The sequence below is a fragment of the Calypte anna genome, chromosome 4A (genome assembly GCF_003957555.1).
Source record: "Calypte anna isolate BGI_N300 chromosome 4A, bCalAnn1_v1.p, whole genome shotgun sequence".
In the NCBI taxonomy this organism is placed as follows: domain Eukaryota; kingdom Metazoa; phylum Chordata; class Aves; order Apodiformes; family Trochilidae; genus Calypte; species Calypte anna.
Genome location: NC_044248.1, coordinates 17515755 through 17535535, shown reverse-complemented (window position 1 = coordinate 17535535; position 19781 = coordinate 17515755). Strand labels below are relative to the sequence as shown.

Genomic DNA, 19781 nt, shown 5'->3' with positions numbered 1-19781 from the left:
AGTGAAAATAAACCTTCCTAAGTGTTACGTCTGCATGTTCTGTCTTAAGCCTCTCCCACCTTCTCTGTGACTCCCAAACCAACTTGTGCTAGTTAAGGGCCTCCCATTATTTTTACACAGCCATGTGGCAACAGCTTTGCTACAGATGGTGGATAATTTAGTCACATTAAAAAGTGGAGGCCTGCTCTTCCCCCTCCTTTACAGATAACTCTGGCAGCAGCACAGAGATTTCTCGAGGCCTGGAAGCTATTAAGGTTCATTTCAAGCACCCCTGAATGACCAGGCTTCTTTCTGGCCTTCAATCAATCTGTCTGAGAAACAGATGTTTAGATTGGTCTGGAGTTCTCAGAAACTGACCCTGGAACATAGCATATGTGCACGGGAGAGGACATCACCACATCAGCATACATGGAAACCCCCCGTATCTTGCACTCAGTTTGGGTCTGCAGCTAACAATCATCATGCAAACAATGTCACCTCTCAACTGAAGTAATGTTGACTCTAAGAGCTCTCACTCCTCACAGCATAAAACCACCGTTAGAACAATTTCCCTAACAGCAAACATAAATATTCTGCAAAAATTGAAACTTAACAAAAAAAAAATGAACTGGAAAAGCACCACGGTGCTTACCCCAAAATACTTAGCAAATAATGGCCAAATAAACCTCTGCTCTAGGGAGTCATTGCAAGCTCAACATTAAATGTTTTGTGCTTTCTACTTGGGCTCAAGAACAACACAACAGTTGCAGCTTTTTTTTTTTTTTTTTAAAGCCATTAGAGTTGAAAGCCAAATAAAGCTATCTGCCATTATTTCCATCATCTGCCTGAAAAGAACGACCTTGAAATACCAGTTTTAGAGAAAACTGGGCAGATAATTATCCAGCCAGTGCTAATGACCAAACTAACCATCTTAGCAGTTAATAACACCATTAATTAATGTCAAACCACGTTGCTCGTAGGACTGAAATGGCAACTACGATACATTTAGTACTTCTGTAGGTTATTCTAGAACTACCAATGTCAAGGACAGCTGGATATCTCACTCATACACTGGTTTTAAATCACACCATTAACCTGTAAAGCACTATATGAACAGTTGGGACATGAACTGTCACTTTTACATTTCTGTTTTACATTTGGAATATTAATAATGGTTTCCAAGAGAAAAGAGCTGGGAGGATGGGGGGGGGAGAGGAAGCCACACCCTCTAGCTCTTAGGAATATACAAGTGAATGCTCTATGTTGAAATACATTATTTAACCCAAACAGAGGATTTGGAGCAGAGTTACAGCATGCTTGAGACATTTCACTGACCTGTTGAACACGCTTGGAGTTGGGCTGTGATCTCGGTCCCTTTCCCTCTCTCTGGTGCGTTCTCGGTCTCGGTCTCTGTCTCGGTCCCGGTCCCGATCCCGGTCCCTGTCTCGGGATCGCTCTCTCTCACGCTCCCTCTCCTTCTCTCTCCGCCCATAGTAATCCCACTGTTTGCTGGTGTCCATCAGGCTGGACCAGGAAGGAGCAGAACCTGCAAGGTGCGGAAAGGTGACTAAAGAAAAAGATGTGGGTATTAGAAAGAACAACATCAGATACCATAGGAAAAGTGTAATACTACTCATGCATGAAAACAGAAACATTTGCCAGCCTCCTCCAATGATACTTTTCAACCTTCCCCTTCCACATAAAAGTTAATTCTGAGCAAACTCTGCATTTTTTAAATTATGCTAATAAAGGCCTCTGGGACTTGTATAAATACTCGTTACAAAGATGTACAGAAAGAAGATGTACACCACAAAGAGTGCCTAACTCCTTTTGAAAAAAAAATTGTGCAAAGATTTGCTGACAGAATCTGATTTTACGTGGCAACGTGGTTTTGTTTAGGGGAAACAAAACAAAAACAAGCAAAAAAAAATCTGCCTTTGAAACTCAGTAGCTCTGAAATTACAGTTCAGAAAAACAAGGAAAAATGATGCATCCAACTTTATATTTAGATGCTATTATTTTTAGGTTTAGCTTTTTAAAATACTGGTATTTAAAATATAATGTTATTTATAAAGCTTTCATTCACTAATTTATATTCTATAGTGTGCTTTGCCATACTTTTCTGTCTAGAGATGTAACAGCAGCTTTAGAAATAAATTCCATAAATTCATTCTGGGGAGAAGAAATAACATTTCTGCTTATGCTTTGGTAAGACATTGCTTTGAATGCATACTCAGCACAACCACTACTGCATCTAAAATATAATGGTTTTAGAAAATTAAGCATATTATCTTAATCTAAAAGATGATATGCTTAAGAATTTAAAAAGGAACACTGCCTCACAATGTTTTTAGGTAGCCAGCAAAGAGAAGAGAGAAAGGACATGCTTCTCTATTGCTTCCTGCCAACTCTGATGTAATAAATAACTACTACTCTTAATGCCCCAGTTGTTCTGATCTACCCTCCCTCTCCAGAAGTCCCGTGAAAGCATCCTGTTAATGAAAAATAAGGGCTGTAGTATTTAATGGAAACAGCACTCTCTAGTGGACTTACAGTACAGAGGACTTCTCACTTTCTGCTTATCTGCTTTGCTAGCCAATGATAACATAGCCTTCAATAAATCGTTTGTTTTGAGCTCCACTTCATTATCTATAATATGAGAACAATATTCACTTGACTCCATGGTGTCACATAGAGACATTAATAGCATAATTGACATAAATACCCACTGAACAATGTACAGTGTGTTACTGATGCTGCATTTAATATTGTGGTTATAAAACCAGTGGCTTCTCCTGACAGCTATGTTCAGACTGCCTTTCCCACATCGTCTGGGCTTATGCCTGCCCCAGAAAGCTTTGGCAGAAGCTTAAGACAGCAGTTTGCCAAGTGTCCAAAGGAGGAATACAAAAGACCTTTTGAGCAGCCAGTGGGGCAGGAAAAAAACCCACTTCATTGTTAAAATACATTTGCAATGAAAACATTATAATTCTTTAAAAAAAAACATTTATATGAGGTTTTGTCTCTAACAAAATGCTTGACACTGTTTCACTTCAGGGCTACAGATAAAATGAGCCGTTAACAGAAAAAAATACCCTAATACAATAGCATGTTGTTCATTATACTGCCAAAATCTGAAATTCTTCTATGGAAAGGAGCCAGAAATAGCAAAAAAACAGCTGGACTTTAAAGTCTGTTAATTTCCTTGACTTGCCACTCTTTCAATAACATACGTATGGTCTATGAGGCATGTGCTGCCAAAATATTCTGATCTAAAATGTAAACTTTATTTTAATTTTAAATGTATACTACACAAGAATTATGAACAGTAGTATAAACTTCTACCATACATTTTGTTTACTTTCTCACATCTGCAGCAATCCTCATCAGACAGAAGCATGTCCTTTACACCCCAATAATTTCAGATAAACAACTTATCTGCTAGTCTGCATTTTTATATCTGGATTTTAACCAGTAATTATGCACAACACACAGGAAGCTTATTTTCTAATATGAACTGGTATTTTGTGTTTACTGCTTAGAATGAAGTAATGTGTCATGTTTTCTATTTCTTCATGGATTATTGTAATAATTTCTACAAAAAGAAAGACACTTTCAAAGTTTAATTCTGATATTATTTTTAAAATATAAAAAGAGGGAGCTTTGAACAGTAATTAGTTTGGGACACTTAAGGCTAGTTTTGGAGATGGCATAAACTATTAATACATCTTTGTAGCTCAGAAAATTCTGGCTCTCAGTTTGTTTCTATAATGCTAAATTTCTTGCAAGGTCATGAGATATAAAGAACATTTAGAGAACAGAACAAAGGACAGGAAGGCAGAAAACTTCAGGTGGAAGAAAAACCTTTAGGAATGTGGTTGGATGGCAGATGCCCTGAAGGCAGAGGTGGTGACTGGCACTGTGCAAGGTCCTACACCTGGGTCAGGGCAATCCTTGCATCAGTACAGACTGGGTGATGAATTGCTTGAGAGTAGCTCTGCAGAGAAGGACTTGGGGATACTGGTGAAAATTAAAATGAAGTATGAGCTTAAATGTGTGCTCGCAGCCCAGAAAGCCAACTGTATCCTGAGTTGCACAAAAAGAAGTGTGGCCAGAAAGTCAAGGTAGGTGATTCTCCCTTTCTGCACTCATGAGCATGGCCTCCATCCAGCTCTAGGGCCTCCAGTACAAGACAAATTAGAGAAGGAGAGCCACAAAAAATAACTGGCAAACTAAAACATCTTTCCTAGCTTGTTAAGTTTTTTCTGCCTGGAGAAGAGAAGGCACTGGGGAGACCTTACTGTAGCTTTTCAATACTGAAAGGGAACTTAAAAGAAAGATGGAGAAAGACTTTTTATCAGGGCCTGCAGTGACAGAACCAAGGGCAACAGTTTTAAACTGAAAAAAGGCAAGTTTCAATTGGATATAAGGAAAAAATTCTTTATGATGAGGGCGGTGGTACCCTGGAACAGGTTGCCCAGAAAAGTCGTGGATGTCCTGTCTGAAGTGTTCAAGGTCAGGCTGGACCAGACTCTGAGCAACCTCATCTAATTAAAGATGTCCCTGCCCAAGACAAGGGGTATGTTAGACTAGATGGTCTCTAAGGGTCCCTTCCAACCCAAACCATTCTGTAGAAAGGTATCCAGCATACAAATAAGTAAGCAAAACAATAGTTTTTACCAAGAGTTGTTGAATTTGCAACAGCATGTATCTCTTTGTGATGGTAGGCAATGAGTCTTCACAATTAATTGCTAAAAGGACCTGGTTAGTCTCTTAGCTAAAATCCTGGCAAGTCTATCATACAATTTGATATATCACTAGTGAAAATTTTCAAAGCTAACAAGCTCACTCACCACTGCCATATGAAAACGCACGAACAGAACGACCATCGTAGCCAGAAGAATGTCCACTGTCGAAAAGAAGATAGATATTAAAGTCCAGTTTACCAAAGCTACCTTCATCAATAAATATATACTGTGAATATTATTCCTCTGAATTCTTACCACCATGTAGACTAAAACAAGGTGTTTGCTAATCACTACTAATTAAGGAAGCTGTATATAAACAAATATCATATTTTACTACAGGAGATGAAAACAGCATTCTCTGTTCTTTTAACACCATAATATCCATAACACAATAACATCCATATCAAAGCTGTTCTTTTGTATTTTTAAAGAATTTTCTATTTCAAATGTTTCAAGTATCATGTTTTTGCACAGATATGGAATTTAATCTCCAGTTGCTTGGAAGTACTTCATCCATAAATGATGACATTCTCATTTTTTCTGTTGAAAAGTAGATATGTGAGCATATCTAACAACAGGTGGGCACAAATGCATAGTTCAAGAAGTAAGCTAATAAATTAGCTACACATTTCCTATGCTGACTTCTTACACTGGCAGTCAGCTCAAGTATGTAAGAACCAAAGAGGTTAAAAAGGATGATATGGGCACAAGACGTAACTTATTCATATGTAATTCTTCCATGACTTTTAGCACTTCCTACATTACTTGAATGAATTATCTTTGCAGTATTTAACTTAAGTGCTATTTCTGTTCTTGAAAGCACTTTAAGACTAAGAAATAAGTTTTGGGTTACCTTAGTTTAAATACAAAACCAAACCACTCATAACGAAAGACCAGTGCAACACCTTAATGTGTAGATGTATGAGATTTATCTCCCAGGTTCCAAAAACCCTTGATTTTTTTACATTGTATTTCTGAAACTGTATAAGCAGTCCCTACAAGTACATGCAATCACCACTGTTCAACAGTCAGAAACAGCAGCCACTCACAGCAACTGTCAGCATGAAATAATAAATTTACTTCCATGCACATCCAATGCATCCAGTTGGGTTTTTTCTAAATTAAATCACATTAGGATTTTCTTGGAGATTTGTCATCATCCTGCAGCATATATGTTAATAGAATTTTTAATTTCAAAGGAACAGATGGGTACACCTTCCCTTAGTGAAATCCAAAGGACTTGCAAGAGGCTTGTAACATTTTCTTTAATGAGCTTTGTACAGAACCTGGTTTTGACTCTAGCAAAATACAAACACTTTTCAAGAACTGTACAGGCCAATGTTCTTTTTCTTCCTTTGCTTATATATATATATATATATATATATATATACATACAGAGACTCATCTGTTGTAAGTCTATTGTAGGTATTGAAAAAAAAATAGTTAGGCTTATTAAAGATGTACACTTGGAACACAACAGAAATACAAATTTGGATTCTGTGGAACTCTGGCATTTCCTATAGATTATTAGGGCTTTAATCTTTGTCCAAACTGCTTATTTACATTTACAGAAAAGGATGCAGCAGCTGACAAATATACAGTTCACTTAAATAAGTCTCAGACTACTGAAGAATACTTTAACAATCATTATTTTACCTTTGTTATTAAGTCTCACATTGATATAGTGTTGTAACTCAGCTAAACTACTAAGTGGTCAAGGAACCTACTCAGAAGAATAGTCAGGTGAAACTAGTAACATCTCCATACAAATACAGTAAAAGCCTGAAACTGTCTTCCCATTTTGAGGCAAAATCCATAAAACATTAGGTAGTGTAAAAGAATCCTTACTAATTTTTTTCAGTTACAAAATACTGATACATTGCCTTGTAAGATTTCAAGCAGATAATCACCTTTCTATTGTGGGTATGAGTGAAGGTGGAGGACCGCCAGGTGGTGGTGGAAAGCCTGTAGTAAAAAATTAGGTGAAGGGGAAAAAAAAACAAAACAACACAACATAAACACAGAAAAGAATTTAGCTATGCATACAGTGGCAAACATTTACCAGAGAATACAATGCAAAAGCTGTTTCTCACTGTGTAGATGAGTTTTACTTTGTAAGACTGAGAAGTACATTCCCGCTTAACAACAGTAGATTATTAAACATATATTAGCAGTTCTTTAAGCCAAATACCTTTTCATTCTTAAAAATATAATTATTTTACAAGCATAGGAAAATTCCTAAATATCTAACTGTACTTAATGAACAATTATAAGTATTTTCTGCATAGCTGAAAAAAATGGAAGGAAAAGAAGGAAGCGCACATCTAAGAAACTGGCTGATTAGGTCCTCTAGTCAACAGCATTTCCACATATTTTCTGTTCTTCCTGACATAAAAATAACTGAGCCTACATCTATATAGATAGTTTTGTATCTATTCAGTTGGTAAATTGCACATCAATTAAGTTTTCATTTCTTAAACCAAATGTGGAAAAAGAATTCTAATCAAGTTTACCTGGTGGTGGTACTGTTATCGGTATACCTAAAAAGACAACAAATGCATCAGTTACAGTAATAGTTTATTAGGTGTAGATCTAGAATCAGATTGAGCTATCACCATGTACACAATCAAGAAGAATGACAATTTATTTTCTGTGTGCTCAGATCAAGATCTGACATCAATACCAATTGCTAAATCTCATGCAAGCCTTATGAAATCTGTCTTTTAATTTTAATTCCTATTCTTCAGGATTTTATTTAAGTAGAAACAAAAATTAGGAGAATCACTCTGGGTATCAAGATCAGAATTAAATCCATAACCCTAAAATGTTTAGTATCTGGAAGGCAAAGGAATGCCCAATAGAATATATTTGCATTATTTTATATTCCATAGATGGATGAAAGGAAACACAACCAGCTTTGACATTTAAAAGGAATATTAGGAAATAGCAGGTCCACACAGACAAAATATTCTAGCAACAGTAAACGTCACAGACTTTTCAGTCAATTCTATGCCACACTGCTATTAATCATTTAATTGCTACTTGGCAAAAAATTGTTTGGTCCTCAATTTTCTTCTAAATAAATGAGATAACATCCTTTAACACAAAGACATCAAAAAACTGCCAAACTTTTCTGGATTTCAGATCTAGGTTAGCTGTTACAAATCTAACCAAAAGCTGAGAAATTGTTCCCAATTAAATTAGCTGATCTACACATACTGCCTCAACATATAAACCTACCTTAATTGGTTATAAAAGGTATTATTACAAGGTAAAAAAAATTCATACACTCCAAAAGACGTTATCCTTTCATACTTTGCAAAATATCTAGCTTTACCTCAATTAAACACACTAAACACTGTACATAAAAATAATAAATGGGGACAAAACACTATCACCAGAAAACAGACTACTTTACCAGGCATAAAGTTCTTTCAGTTATGAACCACTCTGCTTCCACTAACAAATAAATACTTTCAATCTGACAACCCACTGCAAGACTTAGTGGGAGAGAGAACTGAAAACTTTGCCAAGTGCCTTCATCAGTTTTGCCCTAACTGCATAAACATCCAGGCAGAGCAGTGGCCAGACCCCCTTAAATTAAAACCTCTCTCATTCAAGTACCAGATTCAACATTCAGAAAATTTCCTGGATGTACTGGCTACTGCATGATTAATTTTATGTATATATCACTTGTTCAACTACAGGAACAAAAGGCTATTGTATGGCAGTAACATGTAACTACATCTACATATTATTATGTCTAGAAATGCCAACTGCTCCCACACTGCCTTGGCAGAAGGACAGAATGCAGGAATTTGCAAGCTGAGGAAGAGTAATCAGTATACATTTTCACTAATTGCTGATGATTTCAATGACATGAATTCTTACTATCATTAATCTTAAACAAATCATTAAAAAACCTAAAGTTGCTGCCCAACCCTAGATTTTCAAATCTTATCTCTCAGCAAAATGAAAATCAGAAAACAGTGAACCCCAAACATCAAATTTCTAACCTGCACAATTCACGTACTCTTCACCAGCCCCCCAGCTTTCCTATGTGCACTATCATTATTAACACTGGAAATCACACCACAAGAAGTCTGACAATGTGACAGATAAAAGACCAAACATTCCTAATGAAAATTTCTGAATTAAAAGACTGGGAACTCAAACTATTCCATAGCTTAAGTATTTTCTATTCATCTTTTCTGGATAATTTTCCTCATAAGCCTTCCAAATTAAAAACAAACAAACAAACAAAAACAAACAAAAAAAAGCCTCAACAGACATGTTAAGAACATAAGTTAGAAAAATACCAGAAGTTCTCTCAAACTGATTTATTAGCTCTACCTTATGCTTAAAACAATTTCCATCACTGCACTAAAACCAGTACGTTGGCAGTGAGCATGGCTCCCAGCACTGCACACAGAATTACTGGAATGCCACCAGCTAATAGTCTTTACCAAAAAGGAAGAAATTCTTAATAAGCAATTAATATATTCCTCAGAATTACAGCCTGTGCAGAAATGTAAATCAAAATCTCACAAGATTAAAAGTCAAATGAAAAATTTCACTTGAGAGCCATTCAAAGAAAATTAGGGCAGACTCAATACAACAAATATCCAGAGATGAAATGGTCAAATAATTTAAATAAAATGGTTAACATAAGGTATATCACTAGAAAAAAATCACATGGGTGCTTTTTCCTCAAAAAAGCTTTAAGAACATTTAAAAAGTAATGATTAATGATTACACCATTTTAAGACACTAATTCACTTGTGCTCATATCACATTGGAAAAAACATTCTTCTACATTCCAAGTTAGCAAGTTATCACTAAAAAGATATAAACAAAGCTTTTCCCTCAGCTTAACACATGAATATGACACAAGACAATAAGCAAAAACCCCTACAAATTTCACTTAATGGAAAATCAAGAATATTTTAGCTCTTCACTCCTGCACCTTCTTCTAACACTGTGTATGAAAATACACTTGAAGCATGATCAACCAATTACTTCTTCTTAGAAAGAAAAGACTGAAATATTGAGTCACCTCTTCGCAATATAAGGATTAAACTTCATTACCACTGCAAGAAGGTGATTGTGAATAGGTCATGTCACATCTCTGCAACACATTGTATTGCCACAAAGATACAACTGGCCTAACTCTAAATATTCAGACTGTTCATCAAAAGCAACCCAAATGGCACTACTGCACTATTTTACCTAATAGTACTATTAGCTACTATTTTGTGCTAATGTGCTCAAAATACCATCCTACTAATTCAAAGCTGGTAAATATTTACAGAAAATCAAGTAGATTTTACTAAAGAAAAGCAATGCCACATGTGCTCTGCTTGCAGAGTAAGGAATCAAACTGATAATGCTGCCACAGCTTAACAACATACTGCACATTAGCTGAACTGTGTAATAGCCCACAGCAATGCCATGTAACTCAGTCTAAAAACTTCTTTTGCCACAGGCTAAACTAACTTAAATTCCCCCTCCTTTATCACAAGCTAAAAAGTACACCCTTTGATTGCCAGGGCTGAGCAGATGTACAGTTATTGCTAAGCTCTGGTTTAAGTCTAGACCATCAAACTTCCCAAAGTTATGCGACAGAAGCTCAATACTTCAGAGTACTGTTTTGTTCATTTTTTTTAATATCACAAATATATGTCACATTTTAACTACACTCTTAAACAAATAGAAAAACTTTTAAAGTCTGTTAAACAGAAACATCCATGTTCTTCTTTAGATTTAAATTACTCCAACATAGCAATAAACCAAGAAAACAAAAAACCACACATTTTTTGCCACAGCCAGTGATCTCCTAGGAGTATTTGAGAATTTTCTGCATTTGGCCCTTTGAGTCGTTCCAGGACTTGTTCCTCAAACAAGATTTGAATCACAAGAGTGAATGAATTCAGAAAAAGAGATCTAACTTCAAAGCAAGATCCTTTTTCAAAGGGGCTTTTGGAGGATGTTTTATATTTGGAATACTTAAATTTTCTGGCAAGTAGTCCCAGTTTAATATTGGTTAAGAGTAGTTTTTTTCCTCCTCCACTGAACCTAGGAGGGATGGCAGATTCTATTTTAGGAACAGCTTTGAAGATAAAGAGCTGGCAAGAGCACAATTAAAACACAGGCCTGAATAAACCAAACCCACAGCTCTTAATCATTATTTTCAAATCTACTCGAAGCACGGAAGGATGTTGAAGGAGACCTTCTCAACAAGTGTATGTCATAAACCTGTCTGTAAACCACAAGACTAAAGCCAAACCTGCTTGCTCAATCTGTAACACATGTGCATTTCTTCCACCTTGAGAGGCTCAACAGGTGAAGGGTTTCGTAAGAACAGTCCAGTACACCTAAATGATGTCCTTGCACCAAGTGTGTTCGGGGTGTCTGTGAGGGTTCCTCTCACGCTTTTAATATAGAACTTAGACCACCTTTTCTGTACCACAATTACAGTTAAAACAATTATTTACTAAAAATTGTGATTCATTAGCTAATTATTATATCAGAAGGGTTTTAATGCAGCTTAAAATTGTAGTTAGCATTAATGTCATGTTCTTCTCCTTTCTGCATCTCCTGCATTAAGACAGGAGAGCAATAGCACATTCTCTCTTCAGACACTATTTTTTTTATATTTGTGCACAACAACCTGGAAAAGGGCACAGAATGGGTTAATCTTTAAATCTCTTCTGTTCTCTATGTTACACCATTTTTGCATGACAACCACTGATGAAAGCCAGAGCTTACTGGGCAGCAGAAGTTAATAGCAGCAGCAGCAACTGAAGAAAGTAACCCTGTTTATGGGGATTTAAACCCTACAAAGCCCTGCAAAGTTGCTGGGCTTTGTGAGAAATAGTAATGTTACTACCTTGCTCATATGTAGGAGTATTACCAGAGAAATTTTTAAAAGACTCCCTATGCAAACGGAATGGCAAAGAAACTGCTCAGTATCACTTCAGAACAAGGCAAGCAAAACTATGCGAAGAACAAAAGAAAGTAAGGAAAGGGGATCCACCTTCAACAGTCTCTCCTATAAATAAATCCTTCACTTTCCTACTCAACACTTCCCAAAGTTTCTCCATCTATTTTCATTTCTCATTGACCATTCCTAGCTCCTTGCTAAGTCCTTTTGAATCTAGTACCTTAAAAAGGCAATGCTCACACTAATGGAACTACTAGTGCAAATGCCCATTACACCCTCTACTACACCCCTCCTTCCCAGTAAATTTCCATAAATATCAAGTCTCTGTAAATACTCAGTATAAATGAATAAATTTCAAACCAGACTGAAAGTTCCTCTATGATTCACAAACACAGAATGCTGGGTAAAAATATCAGATGCTAGTAATACCTCTAACTGAAAGAAAGGATACAGATCAAATGCAATTGTTATCAGACTTTTGGGAATTCATTTATACTGTGAGGGAAAAGGGAAATTAAACCTTCTGGTGCTGGTCTGACCTTACACATCAGAGAATCCAGCTTCTAACACAAATTCATTGTATACCATACTTTTATAGTTCCAAAGTTTGTAGAATGATTTGTTAACATGTACCTTCCAACAGCAATAACAGTAGCTGAATAACAGAAAACAGCCTTTCACTTCAAGCATTTTCAAAGATGCAAGATCCAACACTTAGTCTTGAGGTAATTATTTACTCCTCCTGATTACTCTGGCTGAGAAAGTAAAGACAAGAGTTTCTGCTTCTGCTTTGCAGATATATTTAAGAGTAGGATACAAAATTTGAAAATTCCATATGTATAGGCAAATATACATGAGACACACTGTCTTTAATTCATTATCATCAAGAATTTGACGGTAATGCATTTCTCCTTTTTCACATCCTTTACAGCACAGGATATTTACCTGGTGGGGGAATGAGAGGTGGAGCAGTACTGACTGTTGGAGGGGGTGGGAGAAAAGGAGGTGGTGGAAGGTGGGTAGGTGGAGCTCCTGGAGGGAAAAATGGAGGTGGCTTGGTAAAATTGTCTACTTCAGGATTAGATCGTTCTGAAAGAACCTGTAAAATATCAAATTTTGGTTACAATTGCTATGTCGAAAGGGTAGAAGATAGGTTTCCTCTCTTTCCAGTGACTACAACAGGAAAGTATTACTTATGCACCTCAAGTGACATTCACATGGTTTAAGTTCTATGCATCCCTACAGCGTGTGTCCTATACTTGCCAAGTACCTTTAAGGGTCTAAGAGCAGCCAACAGGGAAAAGCAAATGTAAGGTGAGAGAGAATATAAGCCATATGAATATGGCCCAAACCCCCCACCATCTTAAATTTATGTATGTAAAGAAAAATCTCTTAAAAATCAACAAGAAGAGCATGAAAGAAACCCAAAACTTTAAGGTTTAACTTAAGACTGTGAGATCAGCTGGAAACGTATGGCAATGTTTTCAATGCAAGCACTACAATCCATTATTAATTTCATTGTTTAACCTTAATCTAAGTTGGCATAGAAAGACAGCTAGGGCACCAAGCAACTTTGATTCTTCTCTATAGGCAAATCAGTAGAATCTTAATGATTTTAGCTGCTATCTTCAGATAATCCAGGCCCATAAAGATTAAAATCATAAAGACTACCCTTACAATTTATGGGAAAAATAATACAATATTAATAAAATAAAAAGTATTATCAACTATTCATGCCTCCACATGTTATTTTTAAAACACCGCATTTCTTAAACTGCATATGGAGAGGCTTTCACTTTCAGCAGAAAAACCTGGCAGAGCCACTACTGCATTACACATTTCCTTTCAGTCAGTAAGAAATATATCAAAACATTTATCTTTTAAAATACAAATATTTAGTCTTAATATATATTTTAATTAACTGCCACAACTTTCTTGCTGAACTTAAAGCTACTTCTCTATTACTCATTCACATGCTCCGAAATGTTTCAATCAGAAATTATGGGGAAAGCAAAAATCTCTTTTAATCAAAGATAGTGTGTGTCTTTTAATCAAAGATAGTGTACAAATCTGGAGTATGAAACCTGTATGTTGCTGTTTTCATTAGCACGCCGTCGTCCTTCTACCCTGCTGATAGTGATGGTCTGTCCAATCACATCTATTGCGCCAGGTAATCGCCTGCAACACAGGACAAACCAGAATCACCACACAGAATTAGAAAAGAAGAAAAAGAAAAGGTAGAGAAGAACATGTTACAGGCTTCTCTCATTCTAAATGCTACAAGCTCCTTCTTCAGTATAAAACAAAGATTGTTTCTGATAAACTGCATTCTGTTCATTGTCATAATTTGCTGAACTATGCAAGTGTGTAGAACAACGCAGCACTAAAGACTCCTGCAGAGCAAAGGCTGATGCTCCACTTTCTGCTTCCCTACAAGATAATAAATCTACACTTCTGTTACTAATAAAATTTTTTAAAAAGGAATAATACAGTGATATTGCAAAAAGCTCAGAAAAAAATAAACAGAACTTTAACAATAACCTAAAGTAAAATAGTTACAAACTATTAATTGGAAATAAATGGCAAGAAAACCTACTGGATGATTCCATAGGGGATCAAACAAAATGAAGTTAGGGACATAAACATAAAGCAAGACCTTCCGTCCATACTACTGATACTATAAAAAGTGCCTTGTATCAAACTGAAGGAATATGAAAGTAGTATACACTAACTCTTAAATAAAGCTTCCATGAAACTCAAAGGAACCTTAGACCAGCCATTCATACTTCTTCAGTTTTCTAAAAGCAAAATGTCTCTATCTCAAACACCTCTAAAACATTTGCATATCTAAGCACCATGTTCACCATCCTCAAAGAAGCAGGCAAGAGCAGTACAAGGCCCACCTCAGTCTCTCTTACAACTCTATCAGAAAACATCAGAACATAATGTAAATTCAAAAGACCTACCTTAGAAGTAGTTAGCAATGAATTTTTACAGAAAGATGACAAAAAAGTGACATGCAGATACAAATTCTCTCCCTCCAAGTTTCTGCCAATCAAAAATTTAAGGACTTTTTAAGCAACTCTGTTTAATAGCCCCTGATTAATTTGTAAACTCACAATGTCTTTCGAACACAATTTTACTTTGTCTCCACTAATAAAATCTACTTCAGCTATTTTTTTGCCTGACAGTAGTACTTGATGCCCTACAGTCCTCGTGTTAAAAAAACAAAACCAAATCCCTCTTCTCTGACAGCACAGTATTCATGGTACCACTGCTGTATCTCTTCTCAGTTGCCTCCTTCCCAAATTGAACTAGTCCACATCGCTCCTCATATAGAAGAGTTCTGTAACTTTCATTATTTATTTCATCTTTTTGTGGACCCTTCCTACCTCTACTATTCTTGTATGATATAAAAAGAACCACATATAATATCCAGCTCTCAGTTGAGCTCTCAGCTCAATTTAGCTCTCGCTGCTTTGCACACTACCATAATGACTTTTCCATTTGTTCCCCACCTCTAATGATGACTACCATTCCAGTTTCTTATTTTGACTAACACTGGAAATTGAACTAATATTTTTGGAAGAAGCAACAGCAATTCCCAGACCACTTTCTCAGCAGGTATGGGTATTAATTACTAAGTATTAATTTGAAGAAGTGCATCCAACAAAATAAATTTTCATGATTTTCATTGACTTCCATTATCAACAAGTTACTCCAGTCCACAATTGAGTCTATGTGTGAATTTTAAATGCAAATGTATCTCACTTGAGTTTCCAAACCAGTCAATCTGTTAAGCTTATGCCTTAGACTTATTTTTTTCCTTCGACAAAATTATTAGCTCCCTTATGCATATTCACATATTGTATCAACAGAGGTATCTTTAAGCAGCCCAAACCACCTGATAATGTGACCACAAAGCAGCCAATTGCAACCTTTTAGCTTTTCCAAGTGGATTAAAAATGCTACACTGAGGGTAAAGATAACTGGCATTCCAGTGGATACAAAATTAAAAAAATTAATTAAAAAAAAAATAATTTAAAGCATAACTGATCTTTCAAAATCTTTAGCAAATTGAACACATGGGAATATGCTGATGGTAAAGGACTCCAGGCATCTGACAGAAAATAATATGACAAAGATCTGAATAAATAACATAACAATTGAATGTCATCTACTGGAACTGAAAACTTTCCAGTCTGCAGCCCTAAACCAAACAAAACCCAACCCCGTAGCTTTACAGAGAATTCATAGCTATCATTCTTACTCAGGCAGAACCTGCTTTGCAGACCACAGTTACCTTCTAAAAGAGGTTAAAAAGCAGGATTCACTTAGGTCAACTCTATTAGAAACAAAGGTGCAAAATTACATTGCTAATGAATGAGAGAAACAAAGGTAAATCCACACCACACAGCTAAGGGAAACCATAGCAGAGAAAACTGACATTGTTTACCAATAGCATAATACATAACTAAGTAAAAGAAAGACTGGGAAAAAACTTCCAGGAAATTTCAGAAAATCACTCCATAGAAAGAAGAAATAATATTTCTAGTTTCTGAAGTTTATGTATTTTTTGTATCTAGTAGACTACTAACCCCATTAATTAAAACAGCAAGGAAAATAGTTGGAAATTGGGATTACAGGCTCAAAGTTCTGCTGGACTGACAGCTCTCACCCCAAGTGCTCAAATACCTAGATTCCAATGCAGCTGAAAAAGATGCAGCAGACACCAGAGCATGAAGGATTAATTAGATCTCCCAGAGATAATCTAAAGTTCCTTGGCAGACTGCATTCTAAGGATCATCCAAATGCCTGTACTATGAGCTTTTCAGTATCTGGGTTTAAAGCTTCCTCCGGGATTTCAAAGCAAGCTCATTAAGCACAACAGTTCAGAGAAGAAAAGCAGTCCAGTGGCACTACAGCCTGAGAACACATCTGCAAACTACACCAGTATATATTATACAGCAGCCTCTCCAAGGATAACACAAGTTGAAGAAACTCTCTTATCTTCCAGCATCCCATCCTAACATTCAGATTGTTTCAGACTAAATCTTGAGATAATCAATACCAGCTTTCCTAATTATCCCCTTTGGTCTTGCATGGTATTCCAGCACTGCTGTACTTTGTAGTATTATTATTATTATCAATTATTTTGTCTTCAGTAACAAAACTGGAAGCATAAGCACTGAAACAATTACTAAACCAACTGTTTCACTGGAAAGAAAAAAAAAAAAAAAAAAAAGTGAATTTCTATATAACACCAAAACTTACACTTGGTCTTCAGTCTGACAGTTCATTTGATTTCAGAGTTCTGGGACACTGGTTCACTGGTATCTTCTCTCAATTATCTAAAACCATACCCTATAACATTCATTTTACCTAGCATTAGTTCTTGTGTATAAGATAGATGAAGATTCTCTTCTACAGCAAGAAGACCCTCCCCTCAGGTCCTTCCCCTGCTTGGCTCACTCCACTGTTTTACAGGGTTTCCACTAGAAGTGATGTACTTTGAATTAAGACCCTTCCTCTCTTGCACTGTTCGCTCCTGGAATCAGCACTGAAAACACTGGCAATGAACACCAACACAGGGGTACTGGGCATTAAGGTAGTATGTGCATCAACCACACTACAATAATGCCAATTTTGGCTTGGGAAGCAGCCCAAATATAACACTGCATTATCACAGGAAGCAAGTCGGGACTACCAGCTGGCTTCTAGGCACCAAGTTTAGAAAAATTAAATTACAATCTGTTTCAATAATCTGAAGAGTATACCTATGATCACTTATTTTCACAGTGATAGTGCTTTACAATTATGGTGTTTTTATAGTGTTTTATATGTCTAGTCTTCTTCCCAAGAGCTGCCAAGAGATAGTTTTTGCAATGACGGATCAGTTCAGGAATCTGCCAGCATACCCTGAAATTGAAAAATTCTCTATTTCCAAAACTGCAATAATGATTTCATTAAGTAGTCCACTAAAAGAGTTTGAAATTGAACATGAGAAACCATATATTCAATTGCAAATGGAGAAGCATGGTCAGAAACATAACCTGATAGCCTAAAGAGGCATCTGAAGTGTCCAGAATTTAACAGTTCAAGCAGTACTGTAAAAGGAGCAAATTTGAAGCCTTGGATTTTTGATTGAGTCACAGCAAGTTGGCAACAGGGAAATTTTAAAGACTCCTCAGCCATTATCTAGCTTAGTGGCAAATTGTTAGGCCAGAATTACCAGTTTCTGTCTCAGTGCTGTATGCAAAGAAAAGGCTTGGTTTGTCCCTTACATGATCAGGCCACCTGGGATACAGATGCATTCTCAGTGGATATATTCAAACATAAGAAGACAATCCACACGTGTGGGATGCACATGAACCACAGCAGAGTTCATACAAAGTGTAACTTAAAAAGGAACATTCCAACAACTCAGTCAGTGATTTCACTCTAATTAGAGAGTGGTTATTTATGAGGTATTTGCACTATGAATACCAGCCTCCATAGAGATTTACTTCAGATAGATAACTCAACCTCATTTGGAAAGTTGAGTGAAGAGAAAGGAAAAAAAGGATTAAAAAACCAAACCAAACCAAACCAACAGCTATTTTACAAATTCATAGCTTCAGAAATAGCTTGTCCCCACTACAAATAGTATAAAAAACTACCTCTTTGACAACCCCACCCCTTTGCAGAACACCAATCAATACTGGATACCACATTTAGTCACCAGACTGGTAGTATAATCTAAGAATTATAGAAAACTTTAAAAACTGCATTTAGTATGATCTTATGTTCCTTCTTGTCTTGTGTGTTTTATGCTTTATTTTCCTGCTCTTGAGAACATCCTCAACTTACCACTGACTAATATAAAGAAGCACAAAGATTTAATTCAGAAATAATTGATACATGAAAAACATTTTTTTCAAGATAACATCTGAGTTTTCATCATTTAGTCTTGCAATGCAAGGCTAGTTCATGAAACATCAGAAGTGCATTTTTTCACAGCTGACATATCACAAATCCATTTTCTACAAAAATTCTGTTCACAGGAAGGCCCAAAATATGTGTTCAAAATATGTCAAATCCTCTCCATTTTCTAGAAAACACTATATTCAAAAGAGATTCCTTCAGGTTTTCACCTAGACTGTGACTGTGCATACAATGCATCTTTAACTAACTACCTCTGAAGAACAAATATTCTATTTTATATCATACCATACCCTATACTGTTTGTGTAAGATGTGAGTTTGCTAAACCATTTTCATTATGTTCTAACTTCTCCTTCAGGGTTACATAACACTTTATTACTCAGCAGCCCTAAATATCACAGAATGAAAACAAAAGGTTGTGGTGTCATTTCTGAACATCTAATCATCGTAGTTGAGCTAAGACAACAAATTCAAGCCCAATTTCTCACACAGGCACACTGTATAAACAAGCACAGAATTTCTTTTTAATTAAACATATAGGATGTAATTCTATTGAAGTAGTAACTTTTATTTGCTAGTGAGCAATAGTTCTGTTTCTCCTTTATGAACTACAAGCTCCATATAGGCTGTAAGTAATACACTTGATGGACTCAGAGACTTTTCATCTTTTCAGAATTTCAATTCCAGTCATACGCAAACATCCACTGCACTCAAACTAAAAAGACGAAAACAGCAGGAGCAGAATTGTTTGCTTAAAAACAAAATAAAAAATAAAAAACCACTCAGACTTCCCAATAAAGAGAAGTATGTGCTACAGTATCCATGTGTAAAATCATCCACTAAGTGGGAAGTGGGGATTAAATGTTAAATTAGGATTATGACCCGATTTTCATTTTTTCCCCCTTACCTTAATTTGTATGATTTGTTCCCCCTGTAGTGTTCCTGCCACTTTCTAGAAAAACTTTTCAAGAAAAACCATAATTGCTTTTTCTGGATGAGAAATGGTGATGCTGCTGGTGAGAAAAACTGCCTAGGTTTTTCTTTTCTTGTATCCCTGTTTTTTCTGCTCTTTGAGTCCATCTCTTCATACTCAGCTCCTGACCAATCACCCCGAAGAAATGCTGCTATATGCAGTTGTATCAGCTTTCTCTCCATTTCACCAAATATACCAACTACTGCTAGAAGCCA

At 36.1% G+C, this 19781-nt stretch overlaps 1 protein-coding gene across 10 annotated transcripts in view; it reads right to left on the bottom strand.

Annotated features, from left to right (window-relative positions):
• FIP1L1 (factor interacting with PAPOLA and CPSF1) overlaps positions 1-19781 on the bottom strand; it is a 39227-nt gene that overhangs the window by 3689 nt on the left and 15757 nt on the right. For 5 of the 10 annotated variants that reach the window (XM_030450347.1, XM_030450338.1, XM_030450341.1 and 2 more), the window contains 7 exons: positions 13755-13848; positions 12616-12769; positions 7241-7267; positions 6638-6692; positions 4833-4888; positions 2533-2628; positions 1315-1546 (listed from right to left, as the gene is read on the bottom strand). In XM_030450347.1, the coding sequence (XP_030306207.1) occupies positions 1315-1546; positions 2533-2628; positions 4833-4888; positions 6638-6692; positions 7241-7267; positions 12616-12769; positions 13755-13848 (714 nt within the window). The remainder of the gene's footprint in view (positions 1-1314; positions 1547-2532; positions 2629-4832; positions 4889-6637; positions 6693-7240; positions 7268-12615; positions 12770-13754; positions 13849-19781) is intronic. The other 5 variants (XM_030450343.1, XM_030450345.1, XM_030450348.1 and 2 more) reach the window with 3 other exon arrangements.